At 47.4% G+C, this 17,616-nt stretch overlaps 1 protein-coding gene across 4 annotated transcripts in view; it reads right to left on the reverse strand.

The window, feature by feature from the left end:
* PTPRA (protein tyrosine phosphatase receptor type A) overlaps positions 1-17,616 on the reverse strand; it is a 119,406-nt gene that overhangs the window by 8,211 nt on the left and 93,579 nt on the right. For all 4 annotated transcript variants that reach the window (XM_041715615.2, XM_041715614.2, XM_072927889.1 and 1 more), the window contains 11 exons: positions 16,312-16,390; positions 15,550-15,915; positions 12,274-12,291; positions 9,237-9,321; positions 7,457-7,530; positions 5,610-5,746; positions 3,678-3,768; positions 3,120-3,196; positions 2,210-2,246; positions 995-1,092; positions 744-863 (listed from right to left, as the gene is read on the reverse strand). In XM_041715615.2, the coding sequence (XP_041571549.2) occupies positions 744-863; positions 995-1,092; positions 2,210-2,246; positions 3,120-3,196; positions 3,678-3,768; positions 5,610-5,746; positions 7,457-7,530; positions 9,237-9,321; positions 12,274-12,291; positions 15,550-15,915; positions 16,312-16,390 (1,182 nt within the window). The remainder of the gene's footprint in view (positions 1-743; positions 864-994; positions 1,093-2,209; positions 2,247-3,119; positions 3,197-3,677; positions 3,769-5,609; positions 5,747-7,456; positions 7,531-9,236; positions 9,322-12,273; positions 12,292-15,549; positions 15,916-16,311; positions 16,391-17,616) is intronic.

Here is a 17,616-nt window from a genome sequence, read left to right on the forward strand (position 1 = left end):
TGACATTTTCACCACCCAGCACCACATCCCACATCCGAGGGCTGTGAGATGCCAGCCTGTCCCTGCCTGTGGCATCCAGCCAGCAGCAGCTGCCGTATTTCATCCTCAGCAAGCTCAAACAGAAGCTGTTGCTCCATCCTTTCCCACTCCTCTGGCCAGATCATCCTCGGATTAAAGGCAGGGGAGGAAAACACACACATCCAGGCCATTGGAGTGAAGGATGAAGCTCAGGAGAATCACCCTCAAAGTCCACACAGGTTTTCAGGCACCAACTCATCCTTGCCTGCCTCTGAGAGAGGCAGGAAAACAAACAGAGTGACTAAAACAGCCAGAGTCTCCTTGGAGGACAAGGAAATGTGGTGACAGATGGGAAAGCAATCAAACCCAACACATACGGCGCTGGATTTTGTCTCAGCTGAGGGGATAAATCTGATTATTTTCAGGCATTAAGTGTCTGTGGGTGAGAGCAGGGACCAACACTGCTAACAGCAAGTGCTGGAGTACTGCAGGATGGAATTTCATCCCTGGCATCCCTCACTTCCCTGCTCTCAGCACAGCACTGGTACCACTGGGAACAGGCTCTTGGGAGGAATAAATTCACATAACTCTGGTTAAAAATGGGTGCTGGGCATCATTTCACCCCAACTTTGCTCTCACAGAGCCTTGGAGGAGCTGAGCCAACACCTTTGGGATGCCCAGTGTGGAGAGGGGAGGGCTGGGATGGGGGAGGTGATCCCTGGCACCTGCTGGATGCAGAACTTGCGCACGGTGTAATCCACCAGCACGGTCACGTCCTCCACGGAGACTCGGATGTTCCCGTAGGTCCAGCAGCCCTGATCTGGCCAGTACTGAGCACATTTACACTGTGGGGGGAGAAAACAGGGGCAGGTGAGCTCTGGACACCCTCACAAGGCTGGGGATGGCTCCAGGACACACCCATAAGCACAGGATGATTTTGGATTTGCCCCAAAACCCGAAACCTTCTGGAACGCACCTCTTTCCTCTCCTTCAGGTTGGTCACCATGACAATTGTCGCTGTGTTTTGCTCCCAAATCATCCTCCAAAAATCATTCACTGTTTCTTCCTTTGGTCCTGAGGGCAAGGTAAAACAAAAAATTCTCTTTGGGATCAACCTCTCACAATCTGGGGCCAAAACCCAGCGTGTGAGGTCGCACGTCACGGATGATCCAACACATTTTTTGCCACTGGTCACAGGAGGTGCTGTGGTCTCTGGGCATGCCTGATCCAAGGAATAATCCTATCACACAATAGCTGGAATTTCTGGACTTGTTTTATGGTCAGGAATCCCATATTTAGCTCAAGATGGGGAAACCAGACAAACACAGCATGGAGTTGCCCAAGGTCACCCAGGGAAATCGTGGCTGTCCCAGAGTCTGCACAAGTCCTGCCCTGGGATTTTGGGTTTTAGCCATGGGATCCCATTTCAGTGTGGCACAGCAATAGTTCCCTGCTGCCTGCCAGACACGAAGCTAACTCAGCCTACACTCCCTTGCCAAGCCTGAGGCTCAGGGTGAGCCAAGAGAACAGCAGAGCCAAAGCTTAACCTGAGCCTGGATGTGCTGACAGACCTGATCCAGCCTCCTGCTCCAGCCAGAGCCAGGGAAACTGGCCAGGAATGCCCTGACCCACTGGCAAGAGCTGAGAGGAAATACAAAACACTCCCATGGGCAGGTAACATCCTGTTGCTGACACAATCCCCACCCTGTGAGTGGGAAGTTTGGTTTTAGGGACGTGTTTGGACTTCTGAAGATCATAAGGACATTTCTATCCCGTCCCTGGGAGAGTTCAAGGGAGCTTGGAGCAATATGGGATAGTGGGAGGTGTCCCTGCCCATGGCAGTGGGGTGGAATGAGATGAGCTTTGAGGTCTTTCCCACACCAAACCATTCCAGGATTCTGTGATTTGGGGAATTTAATTAAGCAGCTCCCTGGAAGAATTTCCAGAGGTCACAACACCCTCCAGCAATGGGACTGCACAGGTAGGACTTCTCTCTGCCCACCAAGACATCCAGCACTGCTCTTTGACTGGGAAAATAATTTTGGGAACAATCTGTGGAGCAGCCAGGCCTCCTTTTAACCAGAGGAGCTCTGCAAGATGCTGTGCTGTAGGTAGAGGGCACAGCTCCACTGAGCAGAGGGGCCCAGCCCAGCTGCCCCAAAAAGAGAAAGGGGAATAGTCAAGAATTTACCTTGTGCAGCAATGAATTTGTTTTTCTCTTGGTACCCCTGCAAAAAAAGAAGAAAAAGGAAGATAAATTAATGTTTCTCTAACATAAAAGTAATGACATGCATTTGTTTCAGGAACAAACAGCTGGCATCTGCTCTGCTTCTCATTCTCCCTTGTGCAGAGAAGGGGCTGTTGACTCTGAGGGGAGAAATCAGCTCAAAGATGGGCTGAAATAACTGAAAATCCTTGTGCAAAGGGCTGTTTTCCCACAGGAGCACTCCCTATGGTCACATAAAGCAGGAATGACCCCACTTGCTGGCACGAGGCACTAATGAAGTGGTACCTGACAGCCCTTCCACTGGAGTCACCCCCTGCATCCAGAGCAGCACGTGGAAACCAGCACTGATCCTTGGAAGAGGGGCTGTAGAACTCACAGGGATTGATTTTGTGTGTTTTATTTACTGGGGAGGGAAGGAAAAAGCTCTTTTGAGTCTTGCTTTGCTTCATGTGCCTGCATCTCTCACATGACCTTTCGAGCTGATGGTGACAGCCACAAAGGACCCATCTCCTCCCAGGGGCAGAGCAGGGCAATGCTGCTTCCATTTCAGCTGGATTCTTCATTTCTTCTCCATCCCCTTCCCACATCCAGCCCTGCAAGCTGGGAAGAACTGATGACCAACTGGCCACACTCTTCCAAGGATTTAAAACCCTGTGGATGTGGCACTTGGGGACATGGCTTAGTGGTGGCCTGGCAGGGCTGGGGGACTTGTGGGTCTCAGAGGGCTTTTCCAGCCTCAAAGATTGTGTGATTCTTCAGCTGTTTGTTTTCAGAAATGCCCAGCTCCAGCAGGAGTGGTTCCCCAGCCCTCCCCAAAGCAGCCTGCTTGGCTTTGCTCCTGGCAGGGATTTCCCCTTCACGTCACCAAACTCACATTAATGAAGGAGGCGTTGATGTAGTCGGAGTCAGGGACCCCTTCCACAGGAGTCAGGTGAACCCTGGAATGATCATCTGGAGGGAAATTAAAACTCTGCATTAAAGACAACCCCCTCCACTCTGCTGGTACCTGGCATAGTGAGAATCCAGGAGTTGGAGTGGAGCCCACCCTCCTGGCTCTGCTGCAAAAACACTTTTATGCCCCCAAATTCCTCTTGCTTAAACCCAGAGAGGCCCTAGATCTTGTCCAAGGTAGTTTTTTTTTTCTACAGAGTGCATATTTGAGGACACTCCAAGCCAATGCCCAGTGCCCCCAGGTGAGAGTTGTCCCTTCTGGCATTTCCCAAACCTTTCACTCTGCACGGCCTCCTGGCTGCTGAGGGCTCCATGGAGCTTCTCCTCACAGGTATCCAAAGCTAAAGCAGACACAGCCACCCACCTGGGAGGTGAAATGCCCTCATCTGTGCCCTTGCCCATCCCAAAACCAGGAATGGGGAGTCCTGGCAGGAGTCCCTGAGTGTTTCCCCCCTCCAATCCAACCAGCTCTGACACGTACAGGGCAAAATGTTCACATATCTGTTCTTCTCCTTGTTCTCCTCCTTGGAAGCAGCTTCACACGTGGCCTGTATGGGACACGCTGGGAGAGCCTGAAATGGCAGAAGAAAAAGGGTTTTCCATGATGTTTTCATGGCACAGCAGGAATAATGTGCTGGAAAATGCCACCTCTGAGCATCCTGTCCCTCCGGATGTGTCCCCACCACCCACACCCCTCACCTCCAACCCAGCAGCAACTCTCAAAGTGACCATTTAAATAGCTGGGCTGGACCAGAGAGAGGCAATCCCCCTGGAAAGATGAGGAAAGAGATCTGGAATCTCCTGCTCCATGGACACGAGGTGGCAGCAAAGCCTCCAGCTCCGAACTCAGCTGGCAGCACCAAGGAGCTCGTTCCTGACTCCTGCCCACGGAGCCTCCTGTGAGATTCCCTCATTAACAGCGCTGCTAATTGTGACCTGATTAAGCCCCCACCTCCCCAGCCCACCCAGTGATGGCAGGAGCAGCCCCAGGGGGTCTTTGGAGGGGTGACAGGGGACACTGTCCCTGGGGTTCCCAGTGGATCACTGTTATTGCACATCCTCTTCGGACAGCAAAGAATGTTCTGGAGGTATCCACCATCCCTTCCTCCAGCTGACAGGATGGCAGGAAGTGTCCAGGGTAATCAGGTATTTATAACCCTAAAAATCTCCCTCCCTGGGCATTCATTGCACCTATTTGGTTTCATCACAGCACGGCCAGCAAAGGGATCAAGTTTTGTAGCAGCTGGACAAAGCAGAGTGGCTTTTTTTTTAATCTTCTCCTCGTTCTCATGGTGCCATATCAAGGCTTGGACCTGGGCTGGGAGCACAGGTCTGATGAGGAGAAGCTGAGGGAGCTGGGAAGGGGCTCAGGCTGGAGAAAAGGAGGTTCAGAAGGGACCTTGTGGCTCTGCACAGCTCCTGACAGGAGGGGACAGCCGGGGGGTCGGGCTCTGCTCCAGGGAACAGGGACAGGAGGAGAGGGAACAGCCTCAGGCTGGGCCAAGGGAGGTTTAGATTGGATATTTAGGAAAATATTTTCACAGAAAGAGTTGTCAAGCCCCAGCACAGGCTGCCTAGGGCAGTGGCAGAGTCACCATCCTTGAAAATGTTAAAAAAAAAAAAAGTGTAGATGTGGCACTGATGTGGCACTTGGGGACATGGTTTAGTGGTGGTTTTGGCAGCGCTGTGTTAATGGTTGCACTCGATAATCTTAGAGGGCTTTTCCAACCTTAATGAACCTACACCTATTCTATTCTATTCTATTCTATTCTATTCTATTCTATTCTATTCTATTCTATTCTATTCTATTCTATTCCATTCCATTCCATTCCATTCCATTCCATTCCATTCCATTCCATTCCATTCCATTCCATTCCATTCCGTTCTATTCTACTCTATCCTATTCTATATTCTATTTTTGTATATATTGACAAGGAAAAACAGATCCATTGTCACAAGCTGCAAAGCCCAGCAATGCCAAGAAGAGGTTGTAGCCATCCCTGAAGAAATGCTGTGGGCTTGTGGGACAAGCCCAATACCTGAACTCCTCACAGCTGAAGAGCCTTTGTCCCATACACTGTCACCGTTGTGTTTCAGGGTTAGATGGGCTCATTCCTGTTTCTCTGTCCAAGCTTTTTGTTTGTTTGTTTGTAGATTTAAGAGCATGAGGAGGTGGGGAAGCAGAGCTTGGGAAGCAACCAGCAAGCAGGTGAGCTCTGGATAACCCCAAAACCTAGAAAAATGTAACTCTGAAGAGCTGCTTGCCAAAAACCGAGCGAGCACGAGGGCGGATGGCTCATCACAGACTCGAGGCCAGAATCAACCCTTCTGTAAGAAACCCCCAAAAAGCAGATCCCAAACCCCACGCTGAGGGCAGCCTGTGGGGTGTGGGGGCAGCAGCAGAGGCACTCACGTTGAACTCCTCTCGGAAGAGCTTGTTGTCGTCGGCCATGCGCCGGTTGATCTCCTCCTCCAGCTTGTCCACGGGCAGAGGGGGGTACTTGCGGTTGGTGCTGGGGGAGCGGGCGAGCAGGGGCATGCTCTGTGGCTCTGCAATGACACCCAGGGGGTCACAGGGGCCACCAGCTGTCCCCCGTGGCCAGCAGTGCCAGGGGAGCACAGGGACCCCACGTGTCGCTGTTTTGTCCTCGTGTGTGCACAGAATGGTTCGGGTTGGAGGGGAGCTTAAAGAGCTTTTTGGTCCACAGAGACACCTGGATTGTGGCAGCAAGGCCAGGGCAGTGCCTGTCCCCTGTGCTGGCATTGCTGGGGCAGCACCTCCAGTCCTGGGGAAACTCCTGGGCCTCTCACAACAAGATTTTGAGGGTGTCCAGAGAAGGGAATGGATATGGGGAAGGATCTGGAGCACCAGGAGAAGCTGGGGGAGCTGGGAAGGGGCTCAGCCTGGAGAAAAGGAGGTTCAGGAGGGACCTTGTGGCTCTGCACAGCTCCTGACAGGAGGGGACAGCCAGGGGGGTCGGGCTCTGCTCCCAGGGAACAGGGACAGGAGGAGAGAGAATGGCCTCAAGTTGTGCTAGGGGAGGTTTATATTGGATATTTGGGAAAATTTCTTCATGGAAAGGGTGTCCCAGCCCTGGCACAGCTGCCCAGGGCAGTGTTGGAAGCCCCACCCTGGAGGGATTTAAAAGCTGTGTGGATGTGGCCCTTGGGGACATGGGTCAGTGGTGGCCTTGGCACCTTGGGGGAATGGTTGGATTGAATGATCTTAAAGGACTTTTCCAATCCCAAAAAATCAGTGATCCTACAATGATTAACACTCTGATCCACACTCTCCCAGAGGCAGGACAGGGCACTGAGGACCAAGTCAATGCTGGGGTTGGAGACCACTGGCTCTGAATTCCAGCTTCTCCCTCTCTCCCACGGAAAGTCTGGCACCACCACTGTGAAACAATTCCCAGGAGGGCACAGCAAAGGCTGAGCTGCTTGTGCTGCTCAGCAGAGCCCAGAAAGGCCATGGGAGGGTTACACCAACACAGCTGAGCGTTTATGAAGTTCACACCTCCGTTTACAGTGATGTAAGACGGCAGGAAAGGTCTTAGCAGCCAACATAAAATCAAAAAGGTGCTGAATTCCAGTTAGTGCTTCTCAGAAGGTGTTTGGTTTATGTGGAAGGAGTGCTGAAAAAGCATCTGAACTGAATTTAAGAGGTCTCCTCAGATCTTAATCAGTGCCTACACATGGATGGAGATGCCCAACTTCAGACCCTCCATGTCACCTCTGGCTCACAGTTCAGGGGCAGAAGAATTTAGACATTACACAAGGCTTTAAAATTGCATGTTTAGGAGGTACAAAAATGTTTTTATAATGAAAATAAGTGTATTCCCTGTATTGTCCTGGAAATCTTAGTTTGGTGTCCAGAATTAGTGTGAAGATCTGAGTTTTAATCAGAGACCATCCTAATCTGAAAGAGCAGAAGAATGTTTAATTACTCCCCAGAGATGTGGGTTTTTTTTTCGAAAAAGGTTCTCATTTGAGTCAAAGAAACACTGTGTAAAATCAAGAGGAATGTGAGCAGTGATTTTGGAAGTGATCACCCATTTTAACATCAACCACTTGAGGGCAAACACTGAGTCAGTGGAATGAAAGCTGGGAAATAAACCTTCATTCTACGAAAGTCTGCCAAAACCATGGAAAACATGGGACAAAGGAGGTCAGGAAACAACAAAAACAACAACAAAACAGAAATTAAAGAATATCTGCCTACAAAAATATGAGGTGGGAGAGACCAGGTGGACTCACCTGTGTCGTCCGTGCGGCCGTTGGACAGACGGAAGGAGTTGGAGTGGCTCCCTGCCTGCTTGTATTTCTTGAACCTGCCAAGGAGAATTGGGGTGGAAAAATCAGTAAATATCCACCAGGAAACCCAGCTTCCCTCCCAGATGAGACCTAAGTAAGAATGGATATTGACAAAAGGAGTAGGACACTAAAAGTGAGCAAAATTCTGAAATTCTCCAAAAGGAAGTTATTGGTTCAGATTTTACCGATTTTCTACTTTGATCTAACAGCAGAAAAAAAATAATAAAAAGAGCAGAAAAAGCTTCTGGAAGTAGCAATATCTCACTCCTTCCTTATGATGGAGGAGAACTCTTTATCTAGTTTGCTCAAAGGATATATGCAAGACAAGTTTAATCCAGCTGCCTATTACTGTGTGAAAAAGGACAACAAATGATGTGGAGAAGGTCAAACAGGAATGCAAGGCTGATTTTGATAACAGCACACTGACTCAGCTTAGTACAGGTGAGAATTTATGAACATAACCATAAATAACCATTTAGAAGCATCCAAAAAGCTTTGCCTTTTTTTTGCCACGCTTTTCCAAGGCTTAATGAATGAGCTGGTGGGTCCAGGAGGCTGCAGGACCTCTGAAATGCTGCCTGTGAGCAGAGCTGTTCACTGAGCACATCTGGAACAGCTGCAGGAGCCCAGAGAGAGGTGGAAGGCAGGAGAAGCTGTAAGGGTGCTCTTTACAGAGGACACCCCAAGGAGTCCCTCCCTGGGCTGATCCAGCAGAGCACATAAAGCCCAGGTTGGTCTGTCCCGCAGCAAATCCCTGCTCCATGTGCTTTTAACTTGGAGCAGCTGCTCCAAGTGCTCCCTTTGCCTGAAATTCGGAGTTTTGCTGAATCACTGGGCAGAGAACACAAACCCTTTCTTTCAGGGCTGGAAGCCAGGTGGGAAGGACTCAAAACTCTGCTGCTGCTGCTGCTGAACTCCTGAGGCAAAACTCTCCTCAGGTTCTCTGCTGTGAGGGCAGGCCTGGAGCCAGGAGACAGAGGGAAGTTTTCCACTGCTAAGGAAATTGTTTTTTCTTTTTTTTTTTTTAATTTTTTAAAGACTTACTTAATCACCAAACTGGTGAGTAAATTAAAATGTTTACTGCAGGTGAATAAAGACATTCTTAGTTATGCTTTCAGGAGCTGGGAATGCTTCATTTTAAGCAGGGCAGATGCTTGGATTCTAAAAAATGGACCTAAGAAGGTTTTATTGTGTGGCAGCACATTTTTACAACATTATTGTGCTGTAATTTCAAGCACAGCATCACCTAACGCTCCTCACAAGCTCCTGCCATTCACAGTGAAAGGTGCACAGGGACCAAACAGAGTTTGGATGCTGGATCCTGCTTGCTATCAAGATGGGCATCAAGGAATAACACACTGAAAGCATTTTGTGTTCAGCCTCCCTGGATTACTCAGTCCATCATCTGCAGCCTCACAAGGAAACCTCACCTGCTTTCCCCCACACTGACAGGGCTTCAGTTCAATCTACCCTGCTAAATGTGACATTTTGAAAGGCAGGACAGGAATCCCCCACAGGAGGAGCAGCTTTGCAGAGAAAGGAATGAGCATCATTCACCAGATAACCCCAAACATCATTTTCATTCATTGTCCTTACAGGTTTCTTTTCAAAGCACCAGCTGTGTCAGCCTTTAGCTTGGGAAGACAGCACAAAAGGCTCATTCCTGCTCATTCAGGAATTGTTTCTGTCAAACAAGGGAATCCAGCATTAAAGCAGCTCTTACCTCAACATGTACAGAACAATAATAATAAATACTATGACTAGGAGGGAGGACAGGGCCACCATCACAGCTATAATGGGAGTCTCATCTGCAAGAGGAAGAGAAAGGTGTGGTTATGGACATTGGAAAACATCCAGAGCCATCATTTAACAGGGCAGAGTTCTACAATTTCTGCTTGAAGAACAATTCTAATGATGGTATTAGTAATAAAAACATAATAAATAATAAATAGTATTAAGTGATGTTGCAATTTTCCAGGCTGAGAGTGAAGCAGAAAAGGATGAGTTAGCACCACGTGCCTCAGACACTCCCAGGTCAGATTAAAACCTGAAACCACCACTCAGAGCACCTCAATCTTCTCCAAGAGTTGATCACTGTGAAATTGTGACCTTGGAGATGAAAACAGTGATGGGGAAAGTTTGGACTGGGCTATTTTGGGGTTCCTTCTGTACACCTGAATGTGCACGTGGTGGCCCAGCAGCCACCAGGAGAATTTTCCTCTGTCAGCTGGTGATCTACAAAACTTTCTGCTTTGAGACTTAAGGGTCCAGAGAAGTTCCTAACAAGCCCATGAGTTTGGTGCAAGGAATGTTTGGTATATGATAAGAAACTTTATATTAAAATGGGTGAAAACTCTGACCTCTCTTAAGATCCCACAGATACATTTTTAACCACCACGATTTTGCTTCCAGATCTTTGTCAAACAGGACAAGAGAGCAAAGCTTCCTGCTGCACCTGGGATCTGAACATCTCCAGGGGGGAGATTTGGTCTGCCCAGAGAAGCTGTGGTTGCCCCTGGATCCCTGGAAGTGCCCAAGGCCAGGCTGGACAGGGCTTGGAGCAACCTGGGCTAGTGGAATGTGTCCAGGGTGGAACTGGATGAGTTTTAAGATTCTTTCCAACTCAACCATTCCATGATTCTGTAATTATAGAATAATTTGGGTTGGAAGTGACCTCCAAAGACCATCTAGTCCAACCTCCTGCTCTTTCCTCCCTGGAAATACAGAGTTTAGAGAGCAGGAGAGGTCAGACACCACTTGGCCACCAAGTGTGACCCAATCTGGCTCCCTTGCAGAAGCTCCTCAAGGGCAGGTACCTCACAATTCCCTTGCAAAACCACTTAAATTAGTCTGAAACACCCCCATCCTCCATGACCCACAGCAGATTTTACTTTTCCTTTAAATAAACCATTTCTATCTCCTGCTGGAGGTCAGTGGTTGGTGCTGGCAAATCACCCAGCTGGGTTGGAAGCCAAGCAGCTCCAACCAGGGAGGAGAAGAAAAACACCCTGAAGGGCATTTTTCAGATAAATGTGGATGCCAGCCATGCCAGCTGAGGATATTTCCATTTTCCATCAGCTCCCCCCATCTGATGGGGTCACCACACTGTGTCTACACAGCCCCAAGGGGCTGCAGGGCACGACCCCTCATCCCAAATTCTTTGCATCCATTTCCCTGCAGATCCCTGCTCCACGTGTCTCAGCAATTTCAGCCAGCAGATTTCCTTAGCTGGGGTTTATTTTGTCCATCTCTGAGTTACCCAAGGGCACTCTTGATTGTGTTTCTGTCCCTCTGTGGTGTGAGGTCTGGGAATGTTATTTATATTAAAACATATGATTTTTCTGTCATGATTTCAAAGCAATGGCCCTGTGTGGCAAAGAAAAAAATTAAATAATCCTGGTTTTGCAGGCTTTTGTCCTTCTCATCTACTGCTCTAATGTGACAGCACCTCCCAAAAGGAATTTTTTGGGAATTTTGCCTCAATCTGTCTCCTGCAGAAAGGTGCAAAGATCATAGAATTATGGAATTGTTTGGGTTGGAAGGGACCTTAGAGATCATCCCATTCCACTGCCTGTCACAGGCAGGGACACCTTCCACCATCCCAGGTTGCTCCAAGCCTCATCCAAGCTGGCTTTGGACCCTTCCAGGGATGGGGCTGCCACAAATCTCTGGGCATCTTGTGGCAGGGCCTCACCACCCTCACAGCCAAGATTTTATTCTCAATATCTAATCTAAACCTACTCCCAGTTTGAGGCCGTATCCCCTTGTCCCATCTATGCTCTTGTTAAAAATCCCTTATTTAATCTGATTTCCTAACTATATTTATATTAATATTAGCAATATTCATATAAATCGTGTTGGGAAGTCAGATGTATTGCCATTTTTTAAAAATTTGCTCTCATAAGCAGGGATGCACGATGGCAAAGAGAGCACAAAATCAGGCCTAAGCCTCTGCAGATCTGAGGGAATTATTGAGCATTTTTGCAGAGGCTTAGCCACAAATTCAAACGAGTTCCCTCAGACCTGCATCCCTTTTATTCCCTCTGCTAAATGTGTGCTGGCAGTCAGTGCTCAGAGCATCTTCTGTTCCCTGGACCAGCAGTGGGCTGGGTGAGCCAGGCACAGAGAGCAGCACCAGGCAGAGTTTGCAAAGCTGCAACACCCATCAGAGCCAGGATGAAAACACACAGAGGCAGCTGACTGCTCCTGGAGTGCTAAAGCCATCAGTAATTGCAAATATTCTGCTAGAGATGCCAGTTCTCAGAGCTGAGAGATGGGGAAATGTCCCTAAAGTGCTGTTCTCTTACAAGAAATGGATTTGTGTTACTGCTTGCCAACAGAATGAAGGAGAACAATAATTATTCCCATCATTTGCAGGATGGGTTTGGATCAAATCATGTAAGTCACAGTCAATAAAGACAATTCAGCAGCAGCAAAAAAAAAAAAAAAAAAAGAACCAAAAGGAAATTTCCTGAGTGGCTTCTTAGACTTTGGTCATCCCTCTCTAGGGACGTGCTGACATTCTCAGAGCAGGAACAATTCATAACTAATAGGACATGTACAAATTGGAATGGGATTATTTAATTCTAAAAAGAAAAGCTCAACAGAAATTAAGATATCAGTGTGTCACCAGCTCTTTTAAAGAGCTTGGGAGGCTTCATAAAAACACATTTGGAAGTCCTAAGGAGAGCTCTGTAATAGCAGAACGTTTCTGGAATTGTTTTTACTGAGTAAAGAGCAATGAAATGTAACGTTCTTACCTCTTCTGTCAGAGTTACCTGCAGAAAAAGAAAACAAAAGTCTCTTAGCAACAAAGGAACAAGACATTTTAGTAAGTCAGGAAGGATCAAAGACCAAGACAGGAACAAATTTAGTAACTCTCATCATCTGCCTGTAAATCTTTCCTTTAAAACACTAGCTATAAAACCAGGATGTTAAAATGAATTTCTGAGTAAGGAAAAAGGAACAAATCCTGAGTTTTTCGCAGCAGAACAAGGAGCTGAAGCCAAGTTTAACATCAATAAACACAACTTACTGTTTAAACCCATAACCAGCAAGTCACTGGTGTAATTCATTAGCACTTAAATATCAAGAGATAAAACTGGGGCATAATTTTAAGAGTGTGGCTGAGCCAAGAGTTCAATTAAGAGCAGCTGGGCTCAGGGATGGGGACGAGGATCATCCAAGGAAAGTCTCTACCTGCTGGGCTGGATGTCTCATCCAGAGGGCACCAGAACAAACCTGTGCCAGGGAGAGCAGAGCCTGGCTCTGGCAATGCTGCTGGCACAGGGCTGAGGACAATCCTGGTGGGTTTGCACAAGGAGGAACTGCCCCTACAACGTGTGACCTTCTGCCCCAGTCCCCTTCTCAAGCACCATTTAATTCTTCCATGATAGCACCAACATCTCCTATTAAATCTAATGGCAAGGGCAGCCCTAAAAGTGATTTTGTTCCTTGGCTGTGGGAACCCAGGGCTTCCCTCTGGCTGCCCTGGAAGGTCTGGGACCCTGGCAGGGGTCAGGAACCCCCCTGGACAGAGCCCCCAGAGACACTGTCTGTGATCTCTGCCCATGGAAAAGAGTTTTCAATCTTACAGGATGAATTACCAGCTCTGAGTGTTTGATAAGAGTAATAATTAAGTGTGGCACGGGTGCAAAAGTAAAATTTTAGGATTCTAGATTAGAGGTCCAAAGGGGACAAGATGGAGGAAATTGGGTGTGTCTTGTCCTTTTTCTGCTTCTTCTTCATGCCCTCCATGTTTCACTGTGGTGTTGGCATTTTTCTGTTGGTTTAGGCTGGGGACACACTGTCCAACGTGGGTGACAGATATTGGCACGTTATTGTAAATATAGCACAGGTAGTTTGTGGTATTTAATGTTTGTAACATCCCACTGAGGGCAGAGCCCCACACGCTGCCCTGCAGGACAGAGCTGTGGCAGGGCAGCAGAACATGTTAGAGATAAACAGAATAAACAACCTTGAAACCAGCACAGACCAATTATGGCTTCTGCTTTGGCAGCGGGGCAGAAAGACAGAGACTTTCTACAATCCTGGAATCATCAATACCACGGATTCCGACATTGGCAAATTATTTGAGATAAAGAAAGAATTAGGTTTGATCATTTGTTCATCAAATGAGAAGCCATTTCTGGCCTTGACGGTGCAATGGCCAATGTGTCCTGGCATACAGCAGGGGAGTTCACCCAAACTGGCAACCCAAATCACAAAAAGGCAGTGGAGACACAAAAATGAATAAATTCAGCCCCCCATGAGCAGATATCATCTTACAAAATCCAGATATTAGCAGCACTTAAGGCTTTTAACTCCATCTTTCCTATGTGTAGGCTACATTTACACCAAACTTGTCCCTTTGTGTGAGGCTGTGTCAGATTCCTTCACTCTGCAAAAAGGGATTTGGGTTGGGAAGGAAGCTGGATGAGCTCAGGGGTGGCAGAATAAAAGCTGGGACGTGAACTTCCTTCAACCACATCCCTTCCTATGCTGGTGGCAAAGACAACTTCACTGCAGTTTCCCAGGCTGTGGTTTCCAAAGATTCCCAGAGGAAGAGGACGCACACATCTCACTGAGGCACAGACACACCCAACATCCCTTGGGAAATTGGTTCTTGAGGAATATACACTTGACACATCCCTGCATTAACTCCACCATCATCTTGTTTCAGGGTTTTCTAATCTACAACCAAGTTACCAATCCTGTTTTTTCACTAAATCCCAAGGTCTAGCAGGCACTGCCATCTTCCTTTTGCAAGCTGGAGACAGGCAGTACCCAAACTGGGTCTCAAACAATGGCTGAAGAGCCACAGCTCAGCAAAGATTTCTGGTCACCTCAGCCTCTTTTTCCCTGATTTTTCTCTCTTAACCTGCACTGAACAGCCAAACAACATTTTATGGGGTCACTTTCCTGATGTGCGAAGAGGGGAATGAGATCAGGATGTGTCGTAGTTTGACACAAAAAAAAAAAAAAGTCAAAATCCAGTCAAAAGTCAAAATTAAATATGAACACTTAAAATAACCAATTAAAAATAAACACGCCTCTGAGAACACAGAAAAATTAAAAGCAAAATTCCCAAAAAACCTCCCTCTCTTTAATTCCAATCAGAATACAGTACAACACTCTGCCCTGCCCAGCCCATAGCTAAATAAGAGAGGAGAGCCATGCAGTCCAGCTTAAAATAAGCCAAAAAAGAAAAAAAACTAAAACCAAGCTAACCCTCTACAAATAAAAAAGTAAAAAAAAAAATCTAAAATATCAACATTGCCCCCCAAAATCTCTCTCTCAAAAAAAAAAATAATTATCAACAATACACCACCAAAAAAAAACCAAACATTTCCAAACAAAAAAAAAAACCAAAAAAAACAAAACCAAAAAAACAAACAACCAAAAAAGCCAGAAAATACCCAGCCATAAAAACCAAAAATCCAAACAAAAAAACATCCAGGGAGTTGGGACTTTTAACTTTTAATAAAAAACTTTTAATAAAGTTTTTTTCCCTTATTATTAAACATAGGCCTACTTTATTCCCAATCACATTTCACAACATTTAATTAAAAATAATTTAAAAATTACATTTTCATAAAAACACTAACATTATACCAATATCAAAACGTAACAGGATGGCAACAGAGACAACTCATCTGGACCTTTCAAAGACTGAAGTTGCCCAAGTAATGGGGAAAATCACAAAATAGTTTGAGTTGGAAGCAAAGATCATCTAGTGCACCTGTGGATATCTTTCACCAGATGATCTTGGCCCAAACCTTTGGTCAGACAAACCTCTTCTGACCTGAGCAACTCTGGGAGTCCTCTTATGATCTTGGCCCAAACCTTTGGTCAGACAACCCTTTCTGACCTGAGCAATTCTGGGAGTCCTCTTGTTTTACATCACCACGGAATTGGCCCTAAAGTGGTTTTTTTTTTTTTTTTTCTCCATATTGCTCAGCCAGACAAAAGAAAAGCAAAGAAACAAACCCAGAGGCAGGGTAGCCTGGAGAAGAAGAAGTGGAGGAGGTGCCTACCATTGTGGGAAGCAGAAGAGGTCTCCTGTGTTGTCACCACCACGCTGAAATTCCTCTCTGTGGTCTCTGCCTCCGTGCTGGGGACGGTGGCACGTGGGGCCGAGGGCGTCGCGCTGGGGGGCAGGGATGGGGCTGGAGGCACAGGCACAGTTGTCCCCAGGGTGGAGGAGATGTTGAGGCTGCCAGTGGTGGCGTTGGGGGAGATCCTTGGGGATGTGGTTGGAGGAGGTTTTGGCGCTGTGGTAGGAACAGTCCCCGCAGTGCTCATGTTGAGTCTGTTTGTGTCGGGTGTGGTCCCATCCTCAGGACCTGCTGTAGGAGCTTTGGTGGGGCTCCTGAGGGAGGTGGACACTGTTGTGGGTGGCTCTGAGAAGGGAAAAGCACAGGGGGACCTCTGTGAGATTATTTTCTGTCATACTGAGGGGATTAGATGCTGAAGATTCATGTGATTGTAACGATAGGGATAAAACACCCAACAAATCCCAAACACAGGACAGGAAATGCTCTGCACAGCAGGAGATACAAGTGTCCAAAAAATATAACCTGGGCAGGTGCTATTCATGGGGCTGTACAAACATTAGAGACCTTGGAGGTGGGGATCAATATCTGTCAGAGCCAAATCTATGAGCACCTGAAGCTCATCACCCTCTCTCCAACATTTTCTGTTACAGTTACGTGGAGGGCAGAAGGAAGAGACACTGAGCACATTCAGTCTTTTGATCCTAAAGATGGGATAAAATGGAGATGAGGAGCACAGTTTACCTGTTGTAACGTTGTTAGCACCTACACTTATCAGGCCACTTCCGAGCAAAAGGAGAAAGAACCACAAATCCATGTTGACCTGGGGAGGAAAGCACAGAACACTTACTTAAACCCTCGTGCAATATCATCCCAAAATATTCCAAGGTGGGGACATTGCTGTGCATCTCGTAAAGCTCAGAGGGAGGAGTGGAAGTGTGGCTGGAGACCCTGCAGGCATCTGGATGGGAAGGATTTATGGGTGAGTTCATACAACCCCAAGGGGAAAGAACATGGAGAAATCCCACTCTGGTGGAGCAGCAAAAGTGTCCGTGGATGAAGCAGAGAATGGATGAACTGTGGGAGAGCATGAGAAGAACAAGCTGAGCATTAAAACCAAGTATCTGGTCTTAAAGGAGATTAATAAATAGTTCATACAGTGGTCTGCAAATCACTGTAATCTGAGCAAACCCAAAGGCAATTTTGCTGAAGACCATGGCAAAGAGCCTTGATCCCAAATGCCCCAGAAGTGGAGGCAGGAATAAAGGTGAGGTTAGCTCCCCCTGGCTCACTGACACCTCAAATGAACATTGAGCTCCATTCAAACCCTGTTGGACTCCCTCTGTCAGAACACTCGCAAATAATCCAAGAAGCTCAGCAAGTTCAGGCTGCACGCCCATACTGTACGTGCTTCCCAGGAAATGTCCAGCAAAATTACAGGACGATGACATCAGTAAAATCATTTCCCCCAGCCCTTTCTAATACAAGATTTTTATGGTGATTTCTTTCCTCTGGAGACCTCAGAAAGCTCCTGAGAAACGGGTATCATTATCTCCTCCCAAACACCTACAGACCCAGAGGCTCAGAGATGTGAGACGTCATCGTGCTGGCCAGGACAGAGCCCAGAGCTGCCAAGTCCAGACCTGCACGTGGCCACAGGGCCTTGCAAGGATGGGCCAACACCTCTCCTCTGCTCTGAGCCCAGAGAGGGCTCAGACACAGCTCTGCTCCGTGCCATGGGCCAGCAGCTGCTGCATGACTTCCATCCTTCAGGCTTTTGTCCTGTGTCCAGTTACGTCTCCAGGATCTCCCAGGAGAGAGCTGTGAGATCTCCCTGCCAAGTCAACCTGAGGCGCTGCCAAGAACGGGTTTTATTCCCTCCCCCTCTAATAGATCTTGTGTTGTATGTGCTTTTTCTATTTATTTAAATCTGCTTCATCTAGACCCATCCCAAACTCCGGGCAGAAGGACAACACTGAAGTCACCCACATGCTGGAAACGGTATCAGCAATACAAGATCCTCCCACCTCACCCCGGAGCATCCTCCCA

Source organism: Taeniopygia guttata, chromosome 4 (genome assembly GCF_048771995.1).
Source record: "Taeniopygia guttata chromosome 4, bTaeGut7.mat, whole genome shotgun sequence".
Taxonomy (NCBI): domain Eukaryota; kingdom Metazoa; phylum Chordata; class Aves; order Passeriformes; family Estrildidae; genus Taeniopygia; species Taeniopygia guttata.